We start from the raw sequence: 24,315 nt of genomic DNA, 5'->3' as shown, positions 1-24,315 counted from the left end.
GAATGCATGCATTTACCTAAGTAGTCCTGTTGTGGATTTATGTTAGAACTACTCAGGGATAATTCCATCCCAGAGAAGTACACAATCAAATTGAGAAGATTTCTAATTCAAAGTCACTTCTGTTTAGCAGTGCCCATCCTAAGACTGCCCAACTTCTCAGTGTATTGACTAAGAAAACACAAAAGAAATAAAAGACAAAATATTATAATAATCATAAAACTAAAACAGAATGTCCAACCACCTCCATTTATATTTAAGGAAGAAGAAGGTGCTGAAAAGCATTCAGTCCAGGTTTGATTTGGTGGCATAACTTGACTTTGACCTCATGGAAAAGAAGTTAACTAAAATCACTCAAGAAGGTGCTTTTTTCTCTTAAAGCTTGATTTTGGCACTTGTCCCCGCCTCCAACCTCCCCACCCAAAGAAGTCACAATATTGTTTTATTCCCTTGACTCCTATTACCCTATATTCTGCTCTCAAATACTGGTTGTCTACTTAAAACATGTTTTTTTCATATTAAAGTAATTTTAAGTGCAACATCATGCAATAATCAAAAGTAGAAGTTTGGTGTTTATTTCACACACAGAAATAGTTTGTTTATAAACCACTTTTAAAAGAAACACACTCATAAAGAGAGTTTAAAGACTGTAAAATAATTTCAGGAGGCTATTTCTTAGTTTGGGAAGATGAAGTCAGAGAGAGAAAATAAAGTTCACAAAAGCACATGAATATGAACAGAGAATTGTTCACTAAATCCAAAATAAAACAAAGACTAACTGACTTTTTCAGAAATTTTAGTTTTGAAAGAAATGAAGGAAAGCGTAATAACAATATTGTTTTATTCCCTTGACTCCTATTACCCTGTATTCTGCTTTCAAATACTGGTTGTCTCCTAAAAACTTATGTTTTTTTTCCTCAAAAGAGATTACAGTGTCCAATACACAGCTCAGAATTTGACTCTAGGTCAGGGCTGGAGGTGGCTGTGGAAGGAGAGAGAAACATTCCCTGCTAAAGCAGGCAAAGAGGCATAAGAAATTTAAATCCCAGGATCCAAAAGCTGGAGGAAGAAATCTGAGAGCAGGACATACCTTGCAAAGTGCTTCTTTATATATTACAGCAATTCAGACCAGCAGAGAAGCAGGGTTATGTCACCGAATTAATATTTTTGTGGAACTTGTCATAAAATTTTTAGAAACTCTTTTACATGCCCAACGGGGCTCCAGAAAATCTGACTTCTTTATAAAGAAATGGAGAGAACTCAGTTATTTTGATTTGAAGGGAATAGACTAAGAATCTGTTGAACGACCCTGAAAGAGATTGTAATTCTATGACACTTTTATTAAAATAATTTGGCTTTAAAATAAAGAGGTAACAGATCAACAGATGTCTGCCACACTTTGTGAAAATGAATGTAATTTCAATCTTGTTCAAATAGGTAGGCATGCACCTAGTCAATACAGAAATGTCTATTGGTTGCCAGGATTAGAAAATGTTTGCGTGAAATTGGTGAGATGCAAAGAGATAGTGAACATAAATATAAAATTGACTTGGCATTACTTGATAGTAGAACTGGATAGAGAACTGTGCATAAAGAACAGTGATAAACCTGGCATTGATAAACATATTTTATGTTTGAACATATTGAGGCAATACAAACGATTGTTAATTCTTAAAGTTTGTTATTATATTGCAGAACTGTCTCTTCATTTCTCTCAGAATGAGAGTATATTAGTTGACATTATAAAAAAAAAGTTTGTTGTAATTGTTGAGTCATTTCTTGTAATAATTGCTTTTTCAGCCCTGAGGTTGTCTTTAAAAGCTTGAATTATGAATATTTCATGTTATATTATTTTAATATTCCATGTGCATACCTCATGCAAATTAACTGTCTTCTGGTCTCACACTGACCTTTACTTCATTGAAGGAAATTAAATTGTAAAATAAATCTGCTTAGGAAAATCTTTTTTAGAGAATATCTTTTCCTCTACAATGTTGAGGCCTTTTATATTACAAGTTACAAATCTTGTTATATAATGAAATAAAAATCTAGATAATTGATATAATATTTTAAAAATAAAATACACTGTTTTGAGGTGATGAAAAAATGAAATGCTAATGTTTAAAATGTTGGAATATCGCAGAAATGTAAAAGTGCCTACTAGGATTAGCTCTTAATACTTTTAGGACGGAAGTGTTTTTCACACCATTTGCTAATTTATTTGACATTTTTCAAGACTGCTTGGAATTGGCAAAACACATATTAATGACGTAGACATTTCAATTCTGTAAATATACAAAAATGTTTAGTTTGTACTTCCAATAATACATTTACAAAAGAAGATATTAGTGACTGGGAAGGTTTGGGGTAGTGGAGAGATAGGGTGAGATTTGTTAAAAGATACAAAATTACAGCTAGATAGGAGGAATAAGTTCAAAAGTGCTCTATACCACTGTAGGAGGACCATAGTTAACAACAATTTATTATATAGTTTCAAATAGCTAGATGGAGGATATGACTGTTTCTAACACAAATAAATAATAAAGTTTGAGATGACAGGTATGCTAGTTACCCTAATCTGATCCATACATTATATGTATAGAAACATCACTATGTACCCCGTGAATATGTACAGTTGTTATTTTTCAATTAAAAAATAAAAATACAAAAAGAACGGTGATAAGCTAGAAAAGTCTCCTAGAAGGCAAAACTCATTCAGAACTTGTGTACATATAGATGTGCCATTAAATCTCACAGAGTAAATGTAAAGATACTTACTTGTAAAAACTGAGAAAGACCAGAAGAATGAAATAAAAATAAAATAAATAAAAAATACCCTAAGCATTCTAACAGAAAAGATATATTTTTACATGTAGTTACACACAATACACTATTTTTTAAGACTAGTCAGGTGAAGACTGGGAGTGGAAAAAGAGCAAAGAAATTGCAATGGCAATAAGTTAATTGTAAACACCTCTGCACTTGGACCACCCTAAACTAACTTCTGTTTTATCTGAGGGTGTTTTTCAAGTAGTTTTGAAATCTCTGATGATCTCTGAGGGAAATACTCAGATTGTATATTTTCTGTTTACAAAACCTCAACTGCCAAAAATTCACAAATGTAACCTTCTGGTAGCCCTGATGTCTTGTATACTAAAGAAGGAGAAAAATTTGGGGCTTCTCATGCACCATTTATTTTAAATTCACATTGCATCTTATTTTCAAAACTCTGAAATCATATTATGTGGACGTTATCTCCTTTATCTAAACATTATGATTCACTTTTCATATTAAAGTAATTTTAAGTGCGACATCATGCAATAATCAAAAGTAGAAGTTTGTTGTTTATTTCACATGCAGAAATAGTTTGTTTATAAACCATTTTTAAAAGAAACACACCCATAAAGAGAGTTTAAAGATTGTAAAATAATTTCAGGAGGCTATTTCTTAGTTTGGGAAGATGAAGTCAGAGAGAGAAAATAAAGTTCACAAAAGCACATGAATATGAACAGAGAATTGTTCACTAAATCCAAAATAAAACAAAGACTAACTGGCTTTTTCAGAAATTTTAGTTTTGAAAGAATTGAAGGAAAGCGTAATAACATATGAAGTTGTAAAACTGTCAAGCTTTTGATTTAAGGCATTCTAAAACCAAAAAATACGTTTAATGATGGCTTAGTAAAGTCTATGACATCAGATACATACAACATATTAAAACATGTACAAAATTTTTACTATCTGAAATTAATTATCTGGTTCTTACAGAACCTCCCACTGCACCCCATTCCAGTATTTCTGTCAAAGAACAAATTTCTTTCTGTTGGTTTATTGCTTGGCTGCGTTTTTAAAAAATATTTTATTTTATGAAGCACAATCGGAATTTTTAAAATGAATGCATTTATGTAAAAATCGCAAGTGTATGATCATGATTTTGCATTTGCTATCTGAACCATTTTTTGTTGTTGTGAATGTGAAGGTGACTATACTATATATGCCACCACACAAATGTTTAAATTATCACTTACCCTTTGAAAGAACTTAACAATCAACATTTTACTTCTTTGCCAAAGAGTCAACCATATAGCATGGAAAGGGAGGATTAACTTCTGTGCTAAAAACGTATAATTTAAATTTTTACCATTATACTATTATTTTTAACCAGTATTGATCATTACAGCAGTTATTTTATAGATGGATTAGAATCTTGAAAACAATAAAATATTAGACACAAAAAATATCTGGTTATATGTAGCATATATAAAACATCAAAGAGAAGCAATAAGACATTTTACAAAACAAAAGAATAAATTAGCAGTGCCAATTAAGACTTATAAAAATTATTTAACCAAATATCTAAACATTAAGGTAGGTTATATTTATAAATGAATATGAGATTAATTCATTTAATATATGACATCATTTATATGAAAATCAAAGACAGAACTATCTTAATTTAGGATTTTATAATTCCTTATACATTAAATATACTGTTTAATATAAAAAGTATTATTAAGTATCTAAGTTCCTTCAAAAGTCTGATTCTGAAATTATTACACCAGATATATGTGTAAATATATGACTAAAATTTTAATACTGTCATCAATATGCATTATAACGTATGCAAATACTATGACATAGGTATAATCATTTTACTTCATTTGTTTTTCTAAATTTTCATTGTCTCAAAGATTATCATTCAATTAAACATTTAAATAGAATTAAATAAAAATAATTTCCTTTAATATAAATTTTAATATAATTTACATTTTAACAATTGTATATGCATATATTCACCAACATTTAAGCAAAAATAAATTTCAAAGACAGAATCTAATTTTATGTTGAGTTCTGATTCAGATATAATTTTTATTAAAGTAAATAAGATGACCTTTGTATGGTGGTATATACGGTATAGTCACCTAATAAATTTAGTAGAGGAGAATGTTGACACTCTGTAGATGCTAATAAATTAGTCTCGATTAGGAGAATAAATAAATAATATTGACTGATATTTGAGTCAAATTTTGACTTAAATTATTTTTTTATCTGTGTTCTACATTATTCTAGTGATTACTTTCTTATTCTGACCTATAAAATGTGAAGGCTGTCGGAACATGATGTCTAATGTCCTTCCAGCAACTGATGCTCAGTGACAGAATGAAATGTAAGAAATCTGCAGAATGTCTAATTCAGACTCTGAGTAATAAACTGGATTTGCCTTATTAGAGCAGTGTCATACTTTGAATAGACTATTTCACATATTGCAAATCTTTTTTGCTTACCCAATAACACCTCACAATGTATGTTATTTGTAATGAAAGCCTTTTAGAGCTATTACTATATCAAACTTGTCCATCTGTATGTAGACTTCCTTTACTTTTCCTCATTCCTTATCTTCACATCTTTTGCTATCCAGTATTAATTTTTTGATATTCTCTGTCTAGGATTTACCCCAAATATGTTTTCACTTTCATTTTTTAAAATGTGACTATATTTTATTTGTGGTTCAATTGCTTTAGTTCATATTGATACAATATCTTATATTTTGCAAATTAAGAGATATTATTTTTAAATTTTATTTTAGGTAATTAATAGGATTCTCTATTAGTTAGTATTTGTATTTATAATCTATTATTTGAATGATGAAAATTTTAAGTGGATTTTTAAAAGCTTGAAAGAAAATATGTTTGTTAAAATGTTTATTTCTTGATTGAAAGATTAGAGGTCTTTTTTTTAATGCTCCCCATGTGTTATTTTTATGTCTTTAAGTGATATGTAGAATTAATCATAAATTTTCTTTGATATATCCACTATGTAGTACTTTGTAAAAACTGTAGTATGATATTAGAATAGAGATAGAGGTTGAGATTTTACAAATTTTCAATTTTCTGAAATGTACAATTTTGATTCAGAATCTGCATATTGTTTTTATTGCACTGTATATGTTCTTGAAGTTAAAGGAATTCCTCATCTTCTGTTATCTTAAGGATCACTTAGACATGTCTCAATCATTTGCTGGAAAATTAGCTTTGAAATACTATGTGTACTACAATAATTACTTAACTGGGCATTTAGAGATGCATTTTCTGATTCACCCATTCAAGAAAATGAAACTCCCTATCAAAAAGTTACTCTTAAGTTTCTAAAATCTTCATAGATTCTGTATGAAAAATGAAAAAAAAAATGAAGATTAAACACTATCATTTTTCCCTCTAGAAGACAGTAACAATTGCTGAAATAAACACAATCAATAATATTTTCAGTGATTAAAATAATGCTTCTTTTCACATGATTTTTAAAGCACAATTGCTGTTTTATTGATTCATTTTCAATTATTATCATCAGTTGTTTATTCCAATTTCTAATAAAAGTCATTTGAATAGTATATTGTGGTCTTATTGCATCACCCAAATCATTTGCCTAAGTACTTTATTCAATGAAAGAAAAATAGTAATATTGTTCGGCAGAGAAAATACTCCTTATCTAGTATATTGAACGATAATTATAATTATATTTATTCATTTAAAATTGAACTATTGATATGCGTTTGTATAACTTGCAAACTTTATTTACTTCTAAACTCTTGGCAAAACAATCACCTGGAGAAAACACAAAGGAGACCAAAAAGAGAAGAAGCATACTCTGAGCTGATTACAAAATAATAATAATAATAACAATAATGGGACCAAACTGGAAGATTATTGTTTCCTTCATGATTATGTGATTTTTAGAAAATGGATTTATTGTATTCACAATGGATAGGTTTAGAAATAATATAATTAAATATAATTATATGGGGTTATTCATGATGTTTCATGATTTTTTTTATTTCATTGGTTATTATATATCTTGTTTTTTGGTTGCTATTCATTTATCAGTGTCTCTTAACATTCTTTCACTATTCTGTCAAAAGCTTCTATGTTTAGTAATTTTTTATGAATAAAACTTAAACACATTTCTTTTTTTTTGTTTGTTTCACTGTGTCGCCCAGACGGGAGTGCAGCGGCCGCTCCCGGCCGCCGCAGCCTCGACCCGCGGGCTCCGTCGATCCTTCGGCTCAGCCTTCCGAGGAGCCGGAACTCCAGGCGCGCGCTACCAAGCCGGCTGATTTTTTGATTTATTGTAGAGATGAGGTCTCGCTGCCCAGGCGGGTCTCGAACCCGCGGGCTCAGGCCATCCACTCATGTCAGCCTCCCAAAGGCGCGGGATTTTAGGCTGAGCCACCGAGCCCGGCTTAAATACATTTCTAAGAGATTCTACTTAAAGGCAGCCTATAATGAATTACATTCCAATGTGAATAATGCCTATTTAACTATTCCATGATATCAATCTACATTCAGAGATTATCTTTTTAAAGCAAGTTTCACAGGAACTATAGCAATTGAATACCTAATCCCATACTATAAAATATACTCAGCCATGCTGTGAAGACATGTTGGCATGACTGGTGTTTTGCTATGTTGTATGAAACTGTCTTGCCACTTTGGGACATAGGTAATGCAGAATATACGTGAATACTTTGTGTGTCATATTGAAATGACTAATTCTTGCGTCTACCTACATAGGAATACTATTTGATGCATTATTTTCAATGATAGACTTAATGCTATTTCACTGATCTTTGCATTTCCACTATTCTGTACAGTGACTAGAACAGAGGTGAAGCATGGCAAAAATTTATTGAACTACAGGGACTCTCTATGATTAAATAATTACAAATGAAATATAAGATATTCCAAGCTATGTGTTATTAATAAATTTATTCCTAATATCATTAATACTGATGACCTCTTTTTAGGTCATGTTTAAATATTTCAAATTTCTTTACATGTAACAACAGTTCAATGTTGAGAAAATAATTGCTGGGTTTTATGTTAATTATAATCTTTCCAAATGTTTTTTTCCACTTTCTTGCTTTACTACATAGAGTCTAATAGAAATTTTGACATTTTTTAGTAGGCCCAAATTTAACAAAGATTCAGTCTTCATTTTTTCCACTATTATTTATTTGTTACAGATAGGTAAAGATATCAAGTGAGACTGTAAACAGACTATCGGAAATTTAATGTTACTGTTTTTAGTAAATCTCTGATGTTTAAAAATCTTTCCCTAAGTTATTACTACTAGAAGTTTCATTTCAGCTGTGTAAAATTCAATTAATAGGTAAAGTTTCAAGTAAATATGTGTATTTACTATAAAATAATTATAGTCTGAAATATCAGTTCATACTTATTCTTTTATTTTTCAAATGAGTACTTTACTATTTTGCGGTTAAATTTTTATTGTTGTTCAAGTACTTTAATTTTTCAAATGTTTCTTAAAAAGTTATTTTTTTCATTGTCCAGGAACCCTTCTCTAATTGGCTGATTTACAAGGCAAAACCAATAAAACAAAATGAAAAATCCAAACCTTTGATAATTGTATTTATATATGCTTTTAGTTCTGCTTTCATTTTATAAAAGATGCACAAAGATTGTGCAAGTTAGTCAATCTTCTTTGCCTCTCTTAAACGAATAAAGAAATTGGCTATTCTAGTTTCAAAAGATAAGCCATGATCTGCATCATCAGTCATAGATGGAATTGCCATTTTGGATAAATATGAAGGAATGTCTTATCCAAAGTGTGGCTTTCAGCCTAATATTGTAGAATGCAAACCTTACCAGAGAAGGTACCATGAAGAGAGTTTATCTTTTTCTCTCCTTCTTTTCCTGCCATTTCCTTGGTTAGGTTCACTTCTAAATGTCCAATAGCTAAGAGTACCAGTCTAATAATCATGGTCAACAAATAGTTGCCCATTCATTCAACATATTACAAAAGATACATACATCTATATACATTTTATATATATATCACTTTTTATTTTCATTGTTGAAAATACTTCATATGACATAGTTGAACTAACTTGTGGTTCAATTTGTAAGAATTTTTTTCTTTTTTAGTAGACTATAGTTAAAGATAAAGAAAATTAAAAATAAGACAAGTTAACATAGCATAATAAAAATAAATTTAATGTATTTAAATTTACCTAATGCCATAGCTAAGTCTTAGCATAGGAGGAGGTTATATATCTTCAATATGCTTTGTCCTTTTTTCTTTGAAAGAAGAGCTGTACCACATATAACTAAAAAGTTGAGTTTGTTTTAGCTTTGTCTTTAGAAGATTATGTAAGCTTATATTTTATTATGTTCTCATATTTTTCATTTAGCTAAAATAGAATTATTTACTTTTCTATGCAGAGTAAAATGATAAAAGATTTGATGAGAGCAATAGCTCTCCTCATATTTTATTAAAACACTCTCATTATTCTTAAAGGATATCTTTAAAAATTTGTAACCAAGACATTATTTGAAAATATGATACAGGAAATAATTTTCATAATCCCCTCCATATTTCAAAAACCAAGTAATCTATAGTTGGCATTTTTCAAATATTTTACAATTTAATCACCATAAGAAAACTGTAAAACTTTTATTTTGATATTACAAAGAAAAAATTGAATTTCAGTACATTTAGGTAACTTTCCCAACATAATACACTTGATAAATACTAGAGTCAGGATTCAAATAATAATGCACCACATTTTAAAACTTTTGCTTTTTGCTAAAATACTACTTTTTTTATTTTATTTGACTGCACACGATCACTTATTGAGTTTCTATTATGACAAAACTTGACAGCCTAGGTACTGACTGTTGCTTATTGGCTTCAAGATGACCCAAATTTTCTAATTTAGCTCAATTTTATTTTTCTTCTGATACTTTAAAGACATTGTTACTATACATTTGACTGGTTAAAAAAAAAAGTAAGCTGTATTTCCTATGGCTTCTTTTCTTTCTTCTATTTTTATAATTTCTATACAATCTTTTCCTATTCTGAAATTGACATATTAACCTTTAGTCTAAAGTTTTCCTTCATTTAACTATACCTATTTGCCTCTTTTTCTTGCTTTGGAGAATATTGGGTGATGAATTCAGAATCAGTGAATATGGGGACAATAAAGAGCACTAGTAATTAGAAATCAAGTCCTTTTAAAAAAACATGGAGGGTGAGGGTCCTGAGAAGTAATATAAATTTCTAAGGATCAGATATCCAGTCACAGATCATGGTCTTTGAGGCTCGCAAGTCAAATCTCAATGTATGCATTTTGCCATTCTTTCAGCCAGCACTCAGTGCTGTCTGTGCATTTTTGCTTGGTTTCTCTCACTTCTCCAGTTATTTACTTTGTTTTCTGAATTTGTTCCAGTTACTTTCTCTGTAGGGTGCAAACTCTTTGAAGTCAGGCATTAGCTTTATAAGTCTTAGTATGTTTTTTAAGTGTCGTCTTTAATATTTCATAACTTAGCCAGATATTAAATGCTTTTGAAAAGTATTACAAATAGAAAAGCCACATAATATGTATTTGTAGTTTCAGACTATACCACTAAAATCAGTCCATGATTTTTCTGATGAGAACAGAATGACTATATCAAGTCTTAACTCAGTGTATGAAAAAATAAAATTCTATGAAATGAGCTGTCACAGAAAAAGAAAATACAAATCAGCTACAGAAAAATTAAGTCACTTTCTTAATGGGTCTTTGAAATGTATGATGCTTTGTTTTCATATTTACAAAAGTATAAATAAGTAATCTAGCATTAAGGTTATTGATACAATACCTCAATTAATACTTTCCTCCCAATGTCATTCTAAAGTAAAAAAGTGTTTATTTTATATTTGATAACAAGGAGGGTAATTACTAATTAGGGAGAACATTTACTCTTTAAATACACTTACCTGATGAATAAAGAGATTAAAAATATTTATTACTGTAGATGATCCCAACTTTTCATATTTTACATTTCAACTAAAATTATAACAATTCCCAAAGCCACATATATGCCATCTTTAAATACACATATTTACAGACCATGTAACACACATTTAAAATTAAATATTTATCTAAACTAGACACATACATACTTATTAGTATAATCTTATTTGAATAATAGAGCATTACATGAGATTTGTAATAAGAACATAATTAATGAGAGAACACTTTCTGAACATAAACCAACGTGGCAGATGCCCACATCACCAGGGTCTTAGACTTCTTGCTTCTTCACTTCCTTGCATTTCTAATTTCTCCCCCAACTGTAAAAGTCAAAACATGATGTCAAGTTACTCCTGGGAAAAACCTCCTCTGGTCATCATTCAAACCATGGATTGCCTAATATTTTAGTAGCAAGTTCTCTTGGCAGGAGAGGGGGTAATCCACTGAGTCTCAATCTGGTCATGTTTCTGTGACCAGATTAAGTGCGCCATATAATTATGCAAGTATGCTCACTTAAAAAGAGCCCAAAGGTGGATCTCATTCTCACTCATTAGTCTGGGTTATGCTTACTCAGAAGATCTGTAGAAATGAATACAACTTCATGAAAGTTCCTGCTGGTAGCTGATAACAAGAAATGATATGTCTCTATTCTCGAGCCAGAGTTAGTAACACAAGACCAAATGCTCTCCCATTATAATAACTTGATCACTTGTGCACTCTGTTATTGAGAGAAAGGGATATTTATCATTATGAAAAATGCTATCTGAACAGATAAATATCTGAGTATCATGCTGTTTATAGCTAGAAAAAAATTCTGAATTAGATATTTGGTCAAACTTTTGACCATTTTGCAAAAGCTTAACTTTTACTTAACTCCACAACCTTAGAAAATGTTTCTATTGCTTATTTACTGCCTTTAAATTAATAATTTTTTCTGATTATGAGAGAAATACCATTAAATGAAAGGTTTTATAGAGTATATTGGCAGGTACAGTGTGTATTTTGTTAGCAAATAGTTTGGGTTTACATTCTAAAAATCCTTACACATGACATATTTATCTTAAAAGGTGACTTTTCCTTAACATAAACATGCTGTATCTTAGAAACAGGTGTACAAGTTTGTCATCAAAATGAGAAAAATAAATTTTCTCTATAACCAAATGGCAACATCTGATTTTACATCTTGGAATTCATTGTAGGTAAATGAGCGTGATCGTCTCCTAAGATTTGTGGGTCTTTGAGGTCTTCCTTCTATCAAGTCTAAATAGATGTCAGATTTCAGAAAACGTGTATAACTGTCTTGTTCCATGAGCTGATACACTCTGCTTTGTGCAGCATCAAAACTGTGGAGGGCGGGTCGGGTTATACTCTTAGCAATGACTTCTTTGGTGTGAAAATCAAGGTTAACCTGAATAAACAGAAAAACAAACAAACAAACAAACAAAAAAAAACGCTAGCTATTATCAATCTGCTTAAGTAAATATTTTTGAAAGACATATTGGACAATGTTGGAGTAGGCACAGCACACTGGAATGCTTGGGTGGTTTTTCCTCTTATGGGTCTAGGGATCCAGTGATCTCTTCTAGCATTTCATCTGGCTAACATTTCATCTGACTCTTCTCTCCTTAAACTCTTGGTCCTTCTTACGCTCTGCTAATTTAGAATAATGGGATATTTCAGTGGTAAGCATCATACAGATCATTAGCTTAACTCAGTCATTTTGAGGAACTAAAACTTCACAGGAGTAAATTATTTGAGTTAAGAAAAATATTAAGCTTGGGGCATATTTGGGATTTCAGTTTGGAGTTTCTGTTTATCTCAGTGCTCGTTTCATTATGTTATGATACTTTTCTGTAGGCAAACATATACCTGAGTATGGAAATCTTTTAAAGATATAAAATTCTTTAATGTCTTGTATTATAGCACTGTTGATATATATATCTATATGAATATATATACACATATATATTATAGATTATAAATATAGATGTATATGCACATATATATTATAGATATGTAAATATATATGTATACATATTATATTTATTTAATTTAGATTCAGAGAGTATACATGTGCGTTTGTTATGTGGCCATATTGTGTAGTGGTGGGGATTGGGTCTCAAGTAGCACTACTGATTATATATATATATGGCTCTGATGGTGGTAGGTTTTTGGGTAGGTGTCCTTTCTTTGCCCTGTGGGTAACACCATACTGCTAGCTGCCTGTTTTTTAGTTTGTTTGTCCTTTTATTTCTATGTAAAAGACTGTCTTTGAGTAAGCCAGACTAATACATTGAAAGACAAAACAGATTGCAACATACTGAAACAAGGAAGATAACAATCATTTTTTGTGGAAAGATATTCACAGACAATATCACCTCATGGAGTATACTAATTAATAGTCAAACAAAACTCTTAACACTGACAGATTAGTAGTTCTACTACCTCAAAGAAGAAGTAGTATTTGTGGAACATTTTATAGAAACACATAAACTCTATTTAATTCATACCTAAGGACAGGCAAGTAAGATTTGCTAGTCTTATAACCATTTTAACAATTGTATCACACAATGGCCTCATATTGAGTTTGGAGTCAAAAAAAATTGCAGTTGTTTTTTGTTTGAACCTTTGCCCAGTTAGGTTTATCTCATCTCTCTATTATGATATTTTTTTAACTTGTCTTAAATTAGAGAAATAACATTTGTTAGGCAAATAAAAATTGTGTAGGTAGATGAGCTAAAATTAAAATGGCAAATGATACAAACTCCTTGATTTCTCTTGCCTTTATCGCTTATAGAAAACTTGTGCTAAGGTGATTTATATGGAGAAATAAATAAATCCAAATGTTGCTATTGATTGTGTTCATTCTTAGTCTAGAATGACAATAACTCTGAGGAATAATTTCAATTATACCTTTTCTTCATTGATAATGTCTTACAATGTATTCTGCTTGTATGTATAAATCTATATACATAACCATTTTCATTTCACAAAATATTGAACTTTCAGGTAGAATATATGGGAGTACCAATTTGATAAAGGAATATCTCTCACAAATTTAGATCTGAAAAGACTGGTTTTCAAAAGAAGGCATACACATGCAAAATATCATTCTGAAAACATGTTCAACTTTACTAACCAAAAGTAAAATAGGATAAAAGCCACAGTACCATATCATCTAACCCCAATTAGAATGGCTGTTATAAAAAAGATGAAAAATAAATGCTGGCAAGGATGCGAAGAAAGGGAAATTCTTAATATATTGTTGGTAGGAACATAAATGAGTACAGTAACTGTAAAAACAGTATGGAGGTTCCTCAAAAAATTAAAAATAAAATGAACCTATGATTCAGCAATTCTTATACTGAGTATATATCCAAAGGATTTGAAATCAGTAAGTTAAAGAGATCTATACTCCTATGTTTATTGCAAACCAATTCCAATAGCCAAGAGATGGAATCAACCTAAATGTCCATCAATGAATAAATGGATAAAGAAAATGTAATATATATGCACAGTATATTTTTTCTTTAACAAACATGTATTATATTCATAAAAGAAAATAAAGACTCATTAGAAAATCTCTAGGGCACTGTTTTGTTCAAGCATTATATACATTCTCAGAGGGGAGTGGCTTGGGCAGTTAAAAATTTAGATGTGATACTATTCAGCTATTTAAAAAAGAATGAAATCCTGTTGTTTGAGGCAATATGGATGAACTTGGAAGACATTATATGAGGTGAAATTAGTCAGTCACAGAAAGACAAATACTATATGACTTAATTCATGTGTGAAATCTTAAAATGTTGATCTCATAAAAATAGAGAGTAGGAAAGTGGTTATCAATGTCTGGGTAGGATAGAGGGAGAAAGGAGAGGTTGATTAATAGGTATAAAGTTATAGTCAGACAGGAAGAATAATTCCTGGTCTTATATAGTAGGGTGAGGGTAGTTAATAGTGATATATCATATATTTCAAGATAGCCATAAAACAAAATCTTGACTATTATCACTACAAAGAAATGATAAATGTTTGAGGTGATGGATATGCTCATTATCCTTATCTGATCATTATACAATGTATACATGTATTGAAACATCACACTATACCTCATAAGTACATACAGTTATTATGTGTCAATTGTAAACAAAATTGTAAAAATAGGTTTGGAAAAATAACATTTACATTTTTAAAAATAAAATAATTATTATTATCTTAAAAATGCTTTCAAGATGTTACCAATTCATACAATCATCTTTACTGTACCTCTTGTGGAGCATCGTTCTGTATAAATTTCTCATATATTGCTTTTGCTTTAAGAATAATTTGTTGTGGTTCCTTGCTTTTCTTGAAATCTTCACAGGCTATCCAAAATTCAATGTTTTCCTCACTGAATTCAGTCTTAAGAAATCTAGTAAAAGCCTCCAGTCCATCTACCAAGAAAATAAATGATATAATTGTAAAACATTGATCCTGCAAAAAGATACTACTTGATAATAAAGTATAATGGCAAATATTAACAAGAAAGCTATGTCTTCTAACAGCACAGCAGTGGACATTTTGCAAAATATACATGAGGGAACATATGTAATTTTCCTAACTATGAAAGGTGAGTATTATTTTTGTTGAAATAAGGCCAATATCAAACTTAGACCTAAGTGTGCAACTTAGGCTTAAGAGTAAGAGGGACCCCTAATGTGGACCTCGCTTTGTCTCTATTTTTTTTAGAGGTATAATATTTTTATTTTTATTTATTTGTTTTTTATTATAAAGATGTGGGGTGCATTTCAGGGTTACGTATATAAACATTGATCATCACCCTTGTTGATGGGGTATGCTCTTCCCTCCCCTACCAGTCACCCTCAACCACCAATCCCACACTCCCCCTGCAACAGTTTCCCACTGCTGCCAATTGCTTTCTTATAGCATTATAATTGTTCAAGGTCTGTTTATGAGTGAGACCATATCATATGGAACTCTGTTCTTTGTTTCTGTGATACATCACTGAGTATGATCGACTCCAAATCCATCCAAGTTGCAGCAAAGTCCATATATTAGTCCTTCCTTACGGCTGCATAATATTCCATTGTGTATATATACTACATTTTTTTAATCCAGTCCAGTTTCGATGGGCAACACAGTTGGTTTCATGTTTTTGCTATTGTGAATAGAGCTGCAACAAGCATATGTGTGCAGGTAGCAGGTATCTTTTTTGTAGAATGATTTGAGTTCCTCTGGGTATATTCCCAGTAGGGGAATTGCTGGGTCATATGGAAGGTCAATTTCTAGTTCTTTCAGGAATCGTTACATTGTCTTCCAAAGAGTTTGTACTAGTTTGCATTCCCACCAGCAGTGTAGAAGCGTTCCTTTTTCTCCACATCCTCACCAGCATCTGTTGTGCTTGTTTTATTAATGATGGCCATTCTTACAGGGGTTAGGTGGTATCTCAATGTGGTTTTGATTTGCATTTCTCTGATGATGAGTGAGACTGAGCATTTTTTCATATGTCTATTGGCTGTCCGTATATCTTCTTTTGAGAAGTATCTATTCATGTCTTTTGTCTACTTTTTAAAGGGGCTGTTTGTTTTTTTTCTTTTGGCACTTTTGTGTTCCTTGTAGATCCTAGATGTAGGTCTTCATCGGATAAACAGCTGGCAGATATTTTTTCCCAATCTGTGGGCTGTCTCTCTGCTCTCTTGATGGTTTCTTTTGCTTTGAAGAAGATCATTAATTTGATGAGGTCCCACTTGTCTATTTTATTCTTTGTTTTGTTTTGTTTTTGTTTTTTGAGTTGGAGTCTCACTCTGTCACCCAGACTGGAGTGCAGTGGCTGCTCCCGGCCACCACAACCTCGACCCGCTGGGCTCCGGCGATCCTTCCACCTCAGCCTTCCGAGTAGTTGGAACTACAGGTGCGCGCTACCCCACCCGGCTAATTTTTTGATTTATTGTAGAGATGAGGTCTCGCTGCCCAGGCGGGTCTTGAACCCGCGGGCTCAGGCAATCCACTCACCTCAGCCTCCCAAAGGCGCGGGATTACAGGCTGAGCCACTGAGCCTGGCTTATTTTATTTCTTAAGATATTGGCCTTTAAGGTTCTTGATAGGAATTGGTTCCTAGTTCCAACTTCCATAAGGGTGTCTCCTGCGTTTTCTAAGATTCTTATAGTTTGAGGTTATATGTTCAGGTCTTTGATCCATTTAGAGTAATTTCTGTGTATGGTGATAGGTAGGTGTCCTGTTTCAATCTTCTGCATGTGGTCAGCCAGTTTTCCCAGCACCATATGGAATTTGTTTATGCTTGATTTATGGCCAAGGATGGTATCAAATTTGGAGTATGTTCCCTGTGGTGATGAGTATAATGCATCTTCTGTGTTTGTTGGGTGGAATAATCTGTAGGTATGCACTAAGTCCATTTTGTCAGTCAAGTTTGGGTTCTGGATCCAAGTGTCAGTCAAGTTTGGGTTCTGGATCTTCTTGTTGCTTTTTTTGTCTCGATGATCTGTCTAGGGCTGTCAGTGAGGTATTCAAGTCCTCTACTATAATATTGTCAAAGTCAATATCTTTTTTTAGTTTATTTAGTAGTTGTTTTATAAATGCTGGTGCTCCTGTGTTGGGTGCATATATGTTTAAGATAGATATTTCTTGTTGATGGATTGAACCTTTTATCATTATGTAGTGTTCTTTCGAATCTTTTTAAAATTTTTGATAACTTAAAGGTTGTTTTGTCTATTAAGATTATGACTCCTGCCTTCTTTTGTGATCCATTTGCCTAGAAACTTGTTTTTCATCCTTTAACTTTGAGTCCGTGTGCGTCCCTTATAATGAGATGAGTCTCCTGGATGCAGCAAATAATGGGATCATGGTTTCTTATGCAGTTCACCATTCTGTGTCTTTTCAGTGGTGCATTTAGTCCAGACACATTCAGACTAATTATTGAAATGTGAGAGTTTAATCCCTATTCTTATAGAGTTGTTGTTATTTCTGTTTATTTGTTGTCTTTTCTTTGGTTTTTGGGTTGATTCATGTGTGTTTTCCATCTTTTTCCTGTACACTTATGAAGAATATTGTCATTCTTCTCTCTTTTTCTTCTGTGTTTAATACTTTCTTAAGTGTTTCTTGTAGAGGTGGTCTGGAGGCAACATAAGTTCTTAGGGATTGGATGTCTGGGAAAGATTTTAATTCCCCCTCTCTGATGAAGCTTAGCTTGGCTGGGTAGGTTATTCTTGGTTGAAATTGTTTATCTTTGAGAACTTTGAAGATTGAGCTCCAAGCTCTCCTAGCCTGAAGTGTTTCTGTAGATACATCTGCTACTATTCTAATTGCTCTTCCCTGGTAGGTAGTCTGACCTTTTCTCTTGCTGCTTTTAGGATTTTTTCTTTTATACCTACATTGTTTAGGTGACTTATTATGTGTCTGGGAGTTGGTCTTCTCATTTGTTGTCTTGTAGGGGTTCTGTTAATCTCTTGTGTTTGAATTTTTGCATCACTGATGAGATGAGGGAAGTTTTCTTGAATAATTTTATAGAATGTTTGTTCCAGGGTGGTCTCTGTCTCTCTTTCTGCCTCAGCAAGTCCAATTACTCTTAGGTTCAGTCTCTTGAAGTAATTGCTCATCTCTTGAAGGTTTCGTTCTGTCTTTTTAAGCTTCTTTTCTATGTTTTTGTCAGTTTGGGTTAGTTCTGTATTTTGGTCTTCAAGCTTTGAGATTCTTTCTTCTACTGGCTAATTCTGCTTTCCGTGCTTATTAGTTTGTTATTTATTTCAATCACAGTATTCTTTACTGCTGTTATTTCAGTTATCAGTTCCTTCCTATTTTCCTCATCTCTCCTCAAGTCTTTTTATTCTCTATATTAATGTCTTGATGTCTGGGTTTGTAGTATGTGACCAGTCATTCTAGGGGCTCTTCATTGTGTTCCAAAGTCTGATTTTTCAGTGTCTGACCTCCCAGGGGTCTGTGTGAGACTTATATTCTTCTTTTAGTTTTTCTTCATTTTTGTAGATTTTCCTCCCCACTTTTCTCCCCTCCCTGTATTCTTTAATTCTGTTGTTCAGGGGTGGAGGGGTTGCTTTTGCTTCTGTTTGTTCAATCTCCTATTCTTCCTTGTGTATATCCTCTGACTTTGTTCAATTCTGGAGCTGGACTGTGGGTTGGGGCAGTGCTTTTTGCAGTTTTAACATTTAATTAAGGGGGGAGCTGTGATTCAAAATTTGTTCTCAGATCCCAGTTTCCACCAACAGATGTATGGATAATCTGGAACCCACTGCCTTGCAATCTGTCCATGCAGTGGGGTTATAGGTTTACTCCTTGAACACAAAATGAGATATGAAAAGGGAAACACATGGAACAGGGAGTGGGGGGATGAGAAAGGTGGAGAGAGAAGAGTAAGAGGGAAAACAGACAAATGTACTGACTAACAAAAGAGAAGAGACACAAAGACAGATATGAGTAAAACAACAACAACAACAACAAACATACGAGAAAACAAAAACATACAGTCATACAGACGTACAAGCTAACCAACTTCCTTACTGGTGTACTATTCCCCTATACAAACATGAGATCTAAAGAGAAAAAAATAAAATAGAATAGAATACAGTCAGTAAACTAACAGAACCAAAGCAAGTATGAAAATGTTATTGATAACAGTAAGAAAAGGGAGACAAGGGGAAAAATGGATAAGACAAACAAAGAATTTAAAAAATATATTAAAACAGGAGAACCAAGCACACTCTGAGACTTTTCCTTTAAGTCCAATGTCCTTTCAGCTCTGATTTCTACCTCTCATTGCAGGCTGGTGGAGGTGCTCACAGTTAGGTTCAGTTGCCCCTGACCTGCTGTGGAGAGTAGTTCAGATCTGGGCTGCCTGCAGCTGAGGCACTGGCAGCTGAGCAGCTTGTGAAGAGCAGGCTGGCAACGGTGAGTACCGCAGCCCGTGGGGAAGAGCAAGAGTCTTTATGGGTGTTCTCTTATGTGAAGGGTCTCATGGATCAAAGTGCCCCATTGCCATCTTGCCGGAAGTCACTTTGTCTCTCATTATCCATGCCTCCCTCTCAGAGTATGAGGACTAATTCTACAGAGCTGAAAAACCATTCCACTTGCATCTCATCCCACTCTCTTCTATACCATGCTTCTGGTACTCAGGATCCTGAAATTCTCTTTCCAAAGGCTCTATGCATTTAGGGTTTACGCAGTCCTATTTCCCAAGCCCAACCATGAAAAGCACCCTGACTCACCTGTATGCATACTCTAAGGCCTGAGCATAAATCAGTCTCTAATTTGCAAATGGGAGTGTCAACTCAAATTTTCAAGAAAGCCTCTCACATTATTCAACCAAACCATGGGTGGTAGAGAAAGAAGGTAGACCATGTTTATAGTGCAGAACTGTGAAGGGTCTGAGAATTTTAAATTCAAATGTAACCTTTCACGTGGTTTACAAAGTATATTTGTCAAATTAGAAGGATAAAATATGTATGTAAAGAGTTGTTAGCTTAGTCTTTTTTTCTTCCACATTTGTTCTGCCCCATAAATGTTAGGGCAGATATCACCTCTTTTGGAAGATTGCCTGGGCTCAAATTCATATTCATCTAGTTATGGTGTGGCCCTATTATTTTTACTTTCTGTGCTTAAGTTCTTAGTATTTAAGATTAAGATAATAATGACAGCTACCTGATGGGACTGTTTAGAGATTAAATGTGTTAAGATGCACAAAGTACTTAGAATGACTGTCTCATAGTTAAGAACTCCATAAGGATTTTGATGGTAATGGTTGTGATGATGACAGTGGTGACAGTAATGGATGACGATCTTAAGGATTTTCAATTATTTAGGGTTCAGCCAGAAAAACTTTATGTAGCTCACAAACTGGCAGACTTTGGCTTCAACCCTAAGACAACCAGACTTCAAAACTAGTGCTCTTTCAACCATTTTTAGCATTCTACTTTTTATTTATTTGACTCATAGGCATTTTTATTTATTTATTTATTTGTTTGTTTGTTTGTTTATTTAGTTAATTAGTTGGAGTATCACCCCATTGCCCAGGTTGGAGTGCAGTGGCTCACTCATGGCTCAGTCGATCTGTCTGTTTCAGCCTTACAAGTAGTTGGAACTACAGGTGTGTGCTACCATGTCCAGCTAATTTTAAAAAATTTGTTGTTGAAATGAGGTCTCACCAAGTTTCCTGGACTTGGCTCAAACCCATGGACTCAGGAAATCCACTTGCTTCGGCTTCCCAAAATGCTGGGATTACAAGCTGAACCACCGAGCCCAACAAGCTTATAGGCATTTTAAAAAGTAAACATTTATTTTGAGAAAATTATAGATTCACATGTCCTTATAGAAAATAATAGAGACCACAAATATACTTACTTAGTTTCCATTCACCAGTGTAACAATTTGTAAAACTATAGCCAAGTATCACAACCAGGATAAGCATATTAACTGAAATACTCGTGATACAGAATGTTGCAAGTAGACCTCATATTGTCTTTTTGTAACCACACTCACATCTCTCCCGTACCTGACTCCTCCTTAAACTCAGCGAACCACTAATTTAAACTTCATTGCTATATTCTGTCAATTTAAGAACATTATTTAAATGAAACTATATAGAATATATTGTTTGGGCTTTTTTTTTTCCCACAAAGCATAATTCTCTGGTTGACACATGTATCATAGTTTGATTTTTTCGTCGCTATATCGCATTCCATGATATACTACCATTTGTTTAACCATTCACCCTTTGAAGAACATATATGTTATTCCTAGTTTTTCTGTTACTACAAATTAAGCTGCTATAAACATCTGTGAATAGGTTTTTTAAAAATGTGAACATTAAATTCCCAAGAAATTATACTGCTTGGAGGTAGGGTAGTTAGTTAGTTACATTTCAGAAGTGTTGAGGGAAGAAAAATGTGTTTTAACGGATTTTTTAAGAATTACATTTGAGTAGGATGTAAATGATTTTTGGTAATCTTTCTTCAGATACAGTCTCCCTCTCTAGTTATGGCCTATTTATCTTTCTGCTACTACAGGTAAGTTATTACACAGGAAATCTCGTGAGTTTCATCTGGACCTGTCACTTGGCAGCATCTGATAAGGCTGACTCTTTCTTCAAATACTCTTCATAGGATTATAGAATACCATATCTTCTCATTCATACTATCTGCTCCTATCTCTTTGTATTTTCTGTGCTGGTTTAACCTCTTGTTTCTTATTCAGCATGAGGTTTGCTAGAAATCGGTTCCTTGCATTCTCCTTTTTCCTCCTCTTCTGTCTTCCTCTTCTCTTTTCTATTTACCTATCTTCTTTTCCAACATTTTTCCTGAACTCCTTTTCCTTTGTCCCCAGTTTTACATTATACATACTGTTGGCACCTGCTGGCAAAATGAGGCATGGCAAACGATTTTTGGAAAACAATACAACTTTTGAATTAAATTTTGATTTAATTAAAAGATTTTAATCTCATTACAAAAAAATCATTAAAAGAAAAATCTTTTGACTTCAAATATTCCTCCAGATACTGACTTACCATTTTTTCTCCTTGCAAACATAAAGTCTTAAATTTTCTACACTTAATCTCTTAATCCCCTCTGCCTCATTTACTTCTCAACACACTAAAATGTGGTTTCTATTCAACTCTTTACTTAATTATTTTTGCCAATGAACTTAATGTTATATTCAGTGAACATTTTTTTTTAGCCCGTATGTGAGTTCATCTCTTTACTCCAGAAGGCATGGTAGAGATCTGCCTGTAATTCTTTTCCATGGCAGCTAAACTCCCAAGTTTCCCCTTATATCTCGAACTATTGCATTCACAAATCCTTCTCAGCTTATCCTTTTTCATCCTTTCCTTAAATTCCATTTTCTAGAATATCACTTCAACACCCAAATACAATTGATATGCTGATGATTCTCGGAACTCATTTGAAGCCTCTTTCCTGGAGATCCAAGTTCATACAGCCAACATTTGGTAAACGTCTCCGTTGAATTTCCCACTGAAATAGTCATGATCCAGCTACATTCATCATCTTCACCCCAAACACACTTCCCTTTCAATGACACCGTCCACTCAGATACACCAGAACTCCGCCGGATTTCCTCTTACCTCACACACAATTGATCGTTCTTGTCAATTCTCCCTCTTTCGCCTCTTTGTATTGTAATGCAATCTGTAATTACTTTTATTCAAACTAGAATCATCTTACACAAACGTTATTATAAGAACCTCTTTATTCCACATCGCTATAATAAAATCAAATTTAAAAATAATAAAAGACCCTCCGAATTGGAGACTCTGACTGTGGTTTTCTCTTGCCTCTCCCTCCAAACTCCCAGTTTCTTACCCTCACTCTAGTCACTTTAATATCTTTATATAGTACAGATTTCATAATGATTCTTCACTGTTTACAATTTTCCAGTAATGCCCTTTATCTTTTTTACACTTTAAACTCTAGTCACAGAGAAACACTTATACTTCCATGTATGTTTCATGTTCCTCTGCCTCTTAACTTTAGCTCCTTTTGGAATATATTCCTTTCCTATTCCAATTTCATCAAAGAAATTTCATTAATCCAATCTGTACCATCCATCTCCACTGAGGTTTAAATTAGAAGTACTCTTGTCTGAAGAGACTTCAACAATCCCTGAAAAATAAGTTGAATGTCTTTCATACATGGCTTCCTGGTATGCTGGGTGACACTTAGAATATTGTACTGATACTGCCTATTACCTTCTCTTTTCCATGCTACATTGTGAGATTCATAACATGAAGACCCTGTTCTAATTTGACACCAAATCTTTGGTCTTCAGCATGATGAAATCATTTAATTATTTATTAAAATAAATAATCAATACATAATTAAATCAACGGTAAAAATATAAAGTTGTATTAAAAAATACAAAAAAGCTTCAGGAAATGTTTTGTATTTTAAATGAAATATTAGACCCATAATATTCACAAGATAGATTTACAAACAGACCCAGTTAGCATAAAAAAAGCAACAGATAAAAATTCCAAAAATGCTGTCCTATTGTGAATATGGACAAGTATATGTGATTAAAAATATGCCAGTTTATAAAAGAAGTCAATTCTTATCTTAGCATGATGCCATTAAACATTTAATTAATGTTCTAATTTCATGCTTGGCAAGCAACATTTTTAACCATAATTTGACTTCTTCTTTGGGCATATGAAAAGGTAGAGAAAAAGTTATCAGTGACACTTTTATTTCTGAATTTATACTATTAGATTGGAGCCCAGCCTCATGAGTTTTGCCAGTGTGAGCCTTCTATTGTTAGTTGGGTTCTTCTTGGCATGCTAACAAGATGACAACATCAATTTGGAAAACTTCGACGGAGTTTCTGGCAAATTCCACTCACTATGACATCATACAAGCTGAAAAACATTCCTAGAGGTAGACTATTCCTTCTTGGATATCACTATGGGTCATTCAAATACACACACACACACACACACACACACACACACACACACACACACACACACACAT

The 24,315-nt window shown here is 32.8% G+C and overlaps 1 protein-coding gene across 1 annotated transcript in view; it reads right to left on the bottom strand.

Annotated features, from left to right (window-relative positions):
• Positions 1-11,807: 11,807 nt before the first annotated feature.
• RGS18 (regulator of G protein signaling 18) overlaps positions 11,808-24,315 on the bottom strand; it is a 26,815-nt gene continuing 14,307 nt past the window's right edge. The window contains exons 4-5 of the mRNA XM_008052912.1: positions 15,074-15,240; positions 11,808-12,215 (exon numbers count right to left, since the gene is read on the bottom strand). Of these exons, the coding sequence (XP_008051103.1) occupies positions 11,958-12,215; positions 15,074-15,240 (425 nt within the window). The 3' untranslated portion in view covers positions 11,808-11,957. The remainder of the gene's footprint in view (positions 12,216-15,073; positions 15,241-24,315) is intronic.

The sequence above is a fragment of the Carlito syrichta genome, unplaced genomic scaffold, assembly GCF_000164805.1.
Source record: "Carlito syrichta isolate Samal-C Ts95f unplaced genomic scaffold, Tarsius_syrichta-2.0.1 Scaffold287660, whole genome shotgun sequence".
NCBI classification, from domain to species: domain Eukaryota; kingdom Metazoa; phylum Chordata; class Mammalia; order Primates; family Tarsiidae; genus Carlito; species Carlito syrichta.
Note: the sequence above shows the minus strand (reverse complement) of the source record. Positions and strands in the feature narration are given on the sequence as shown.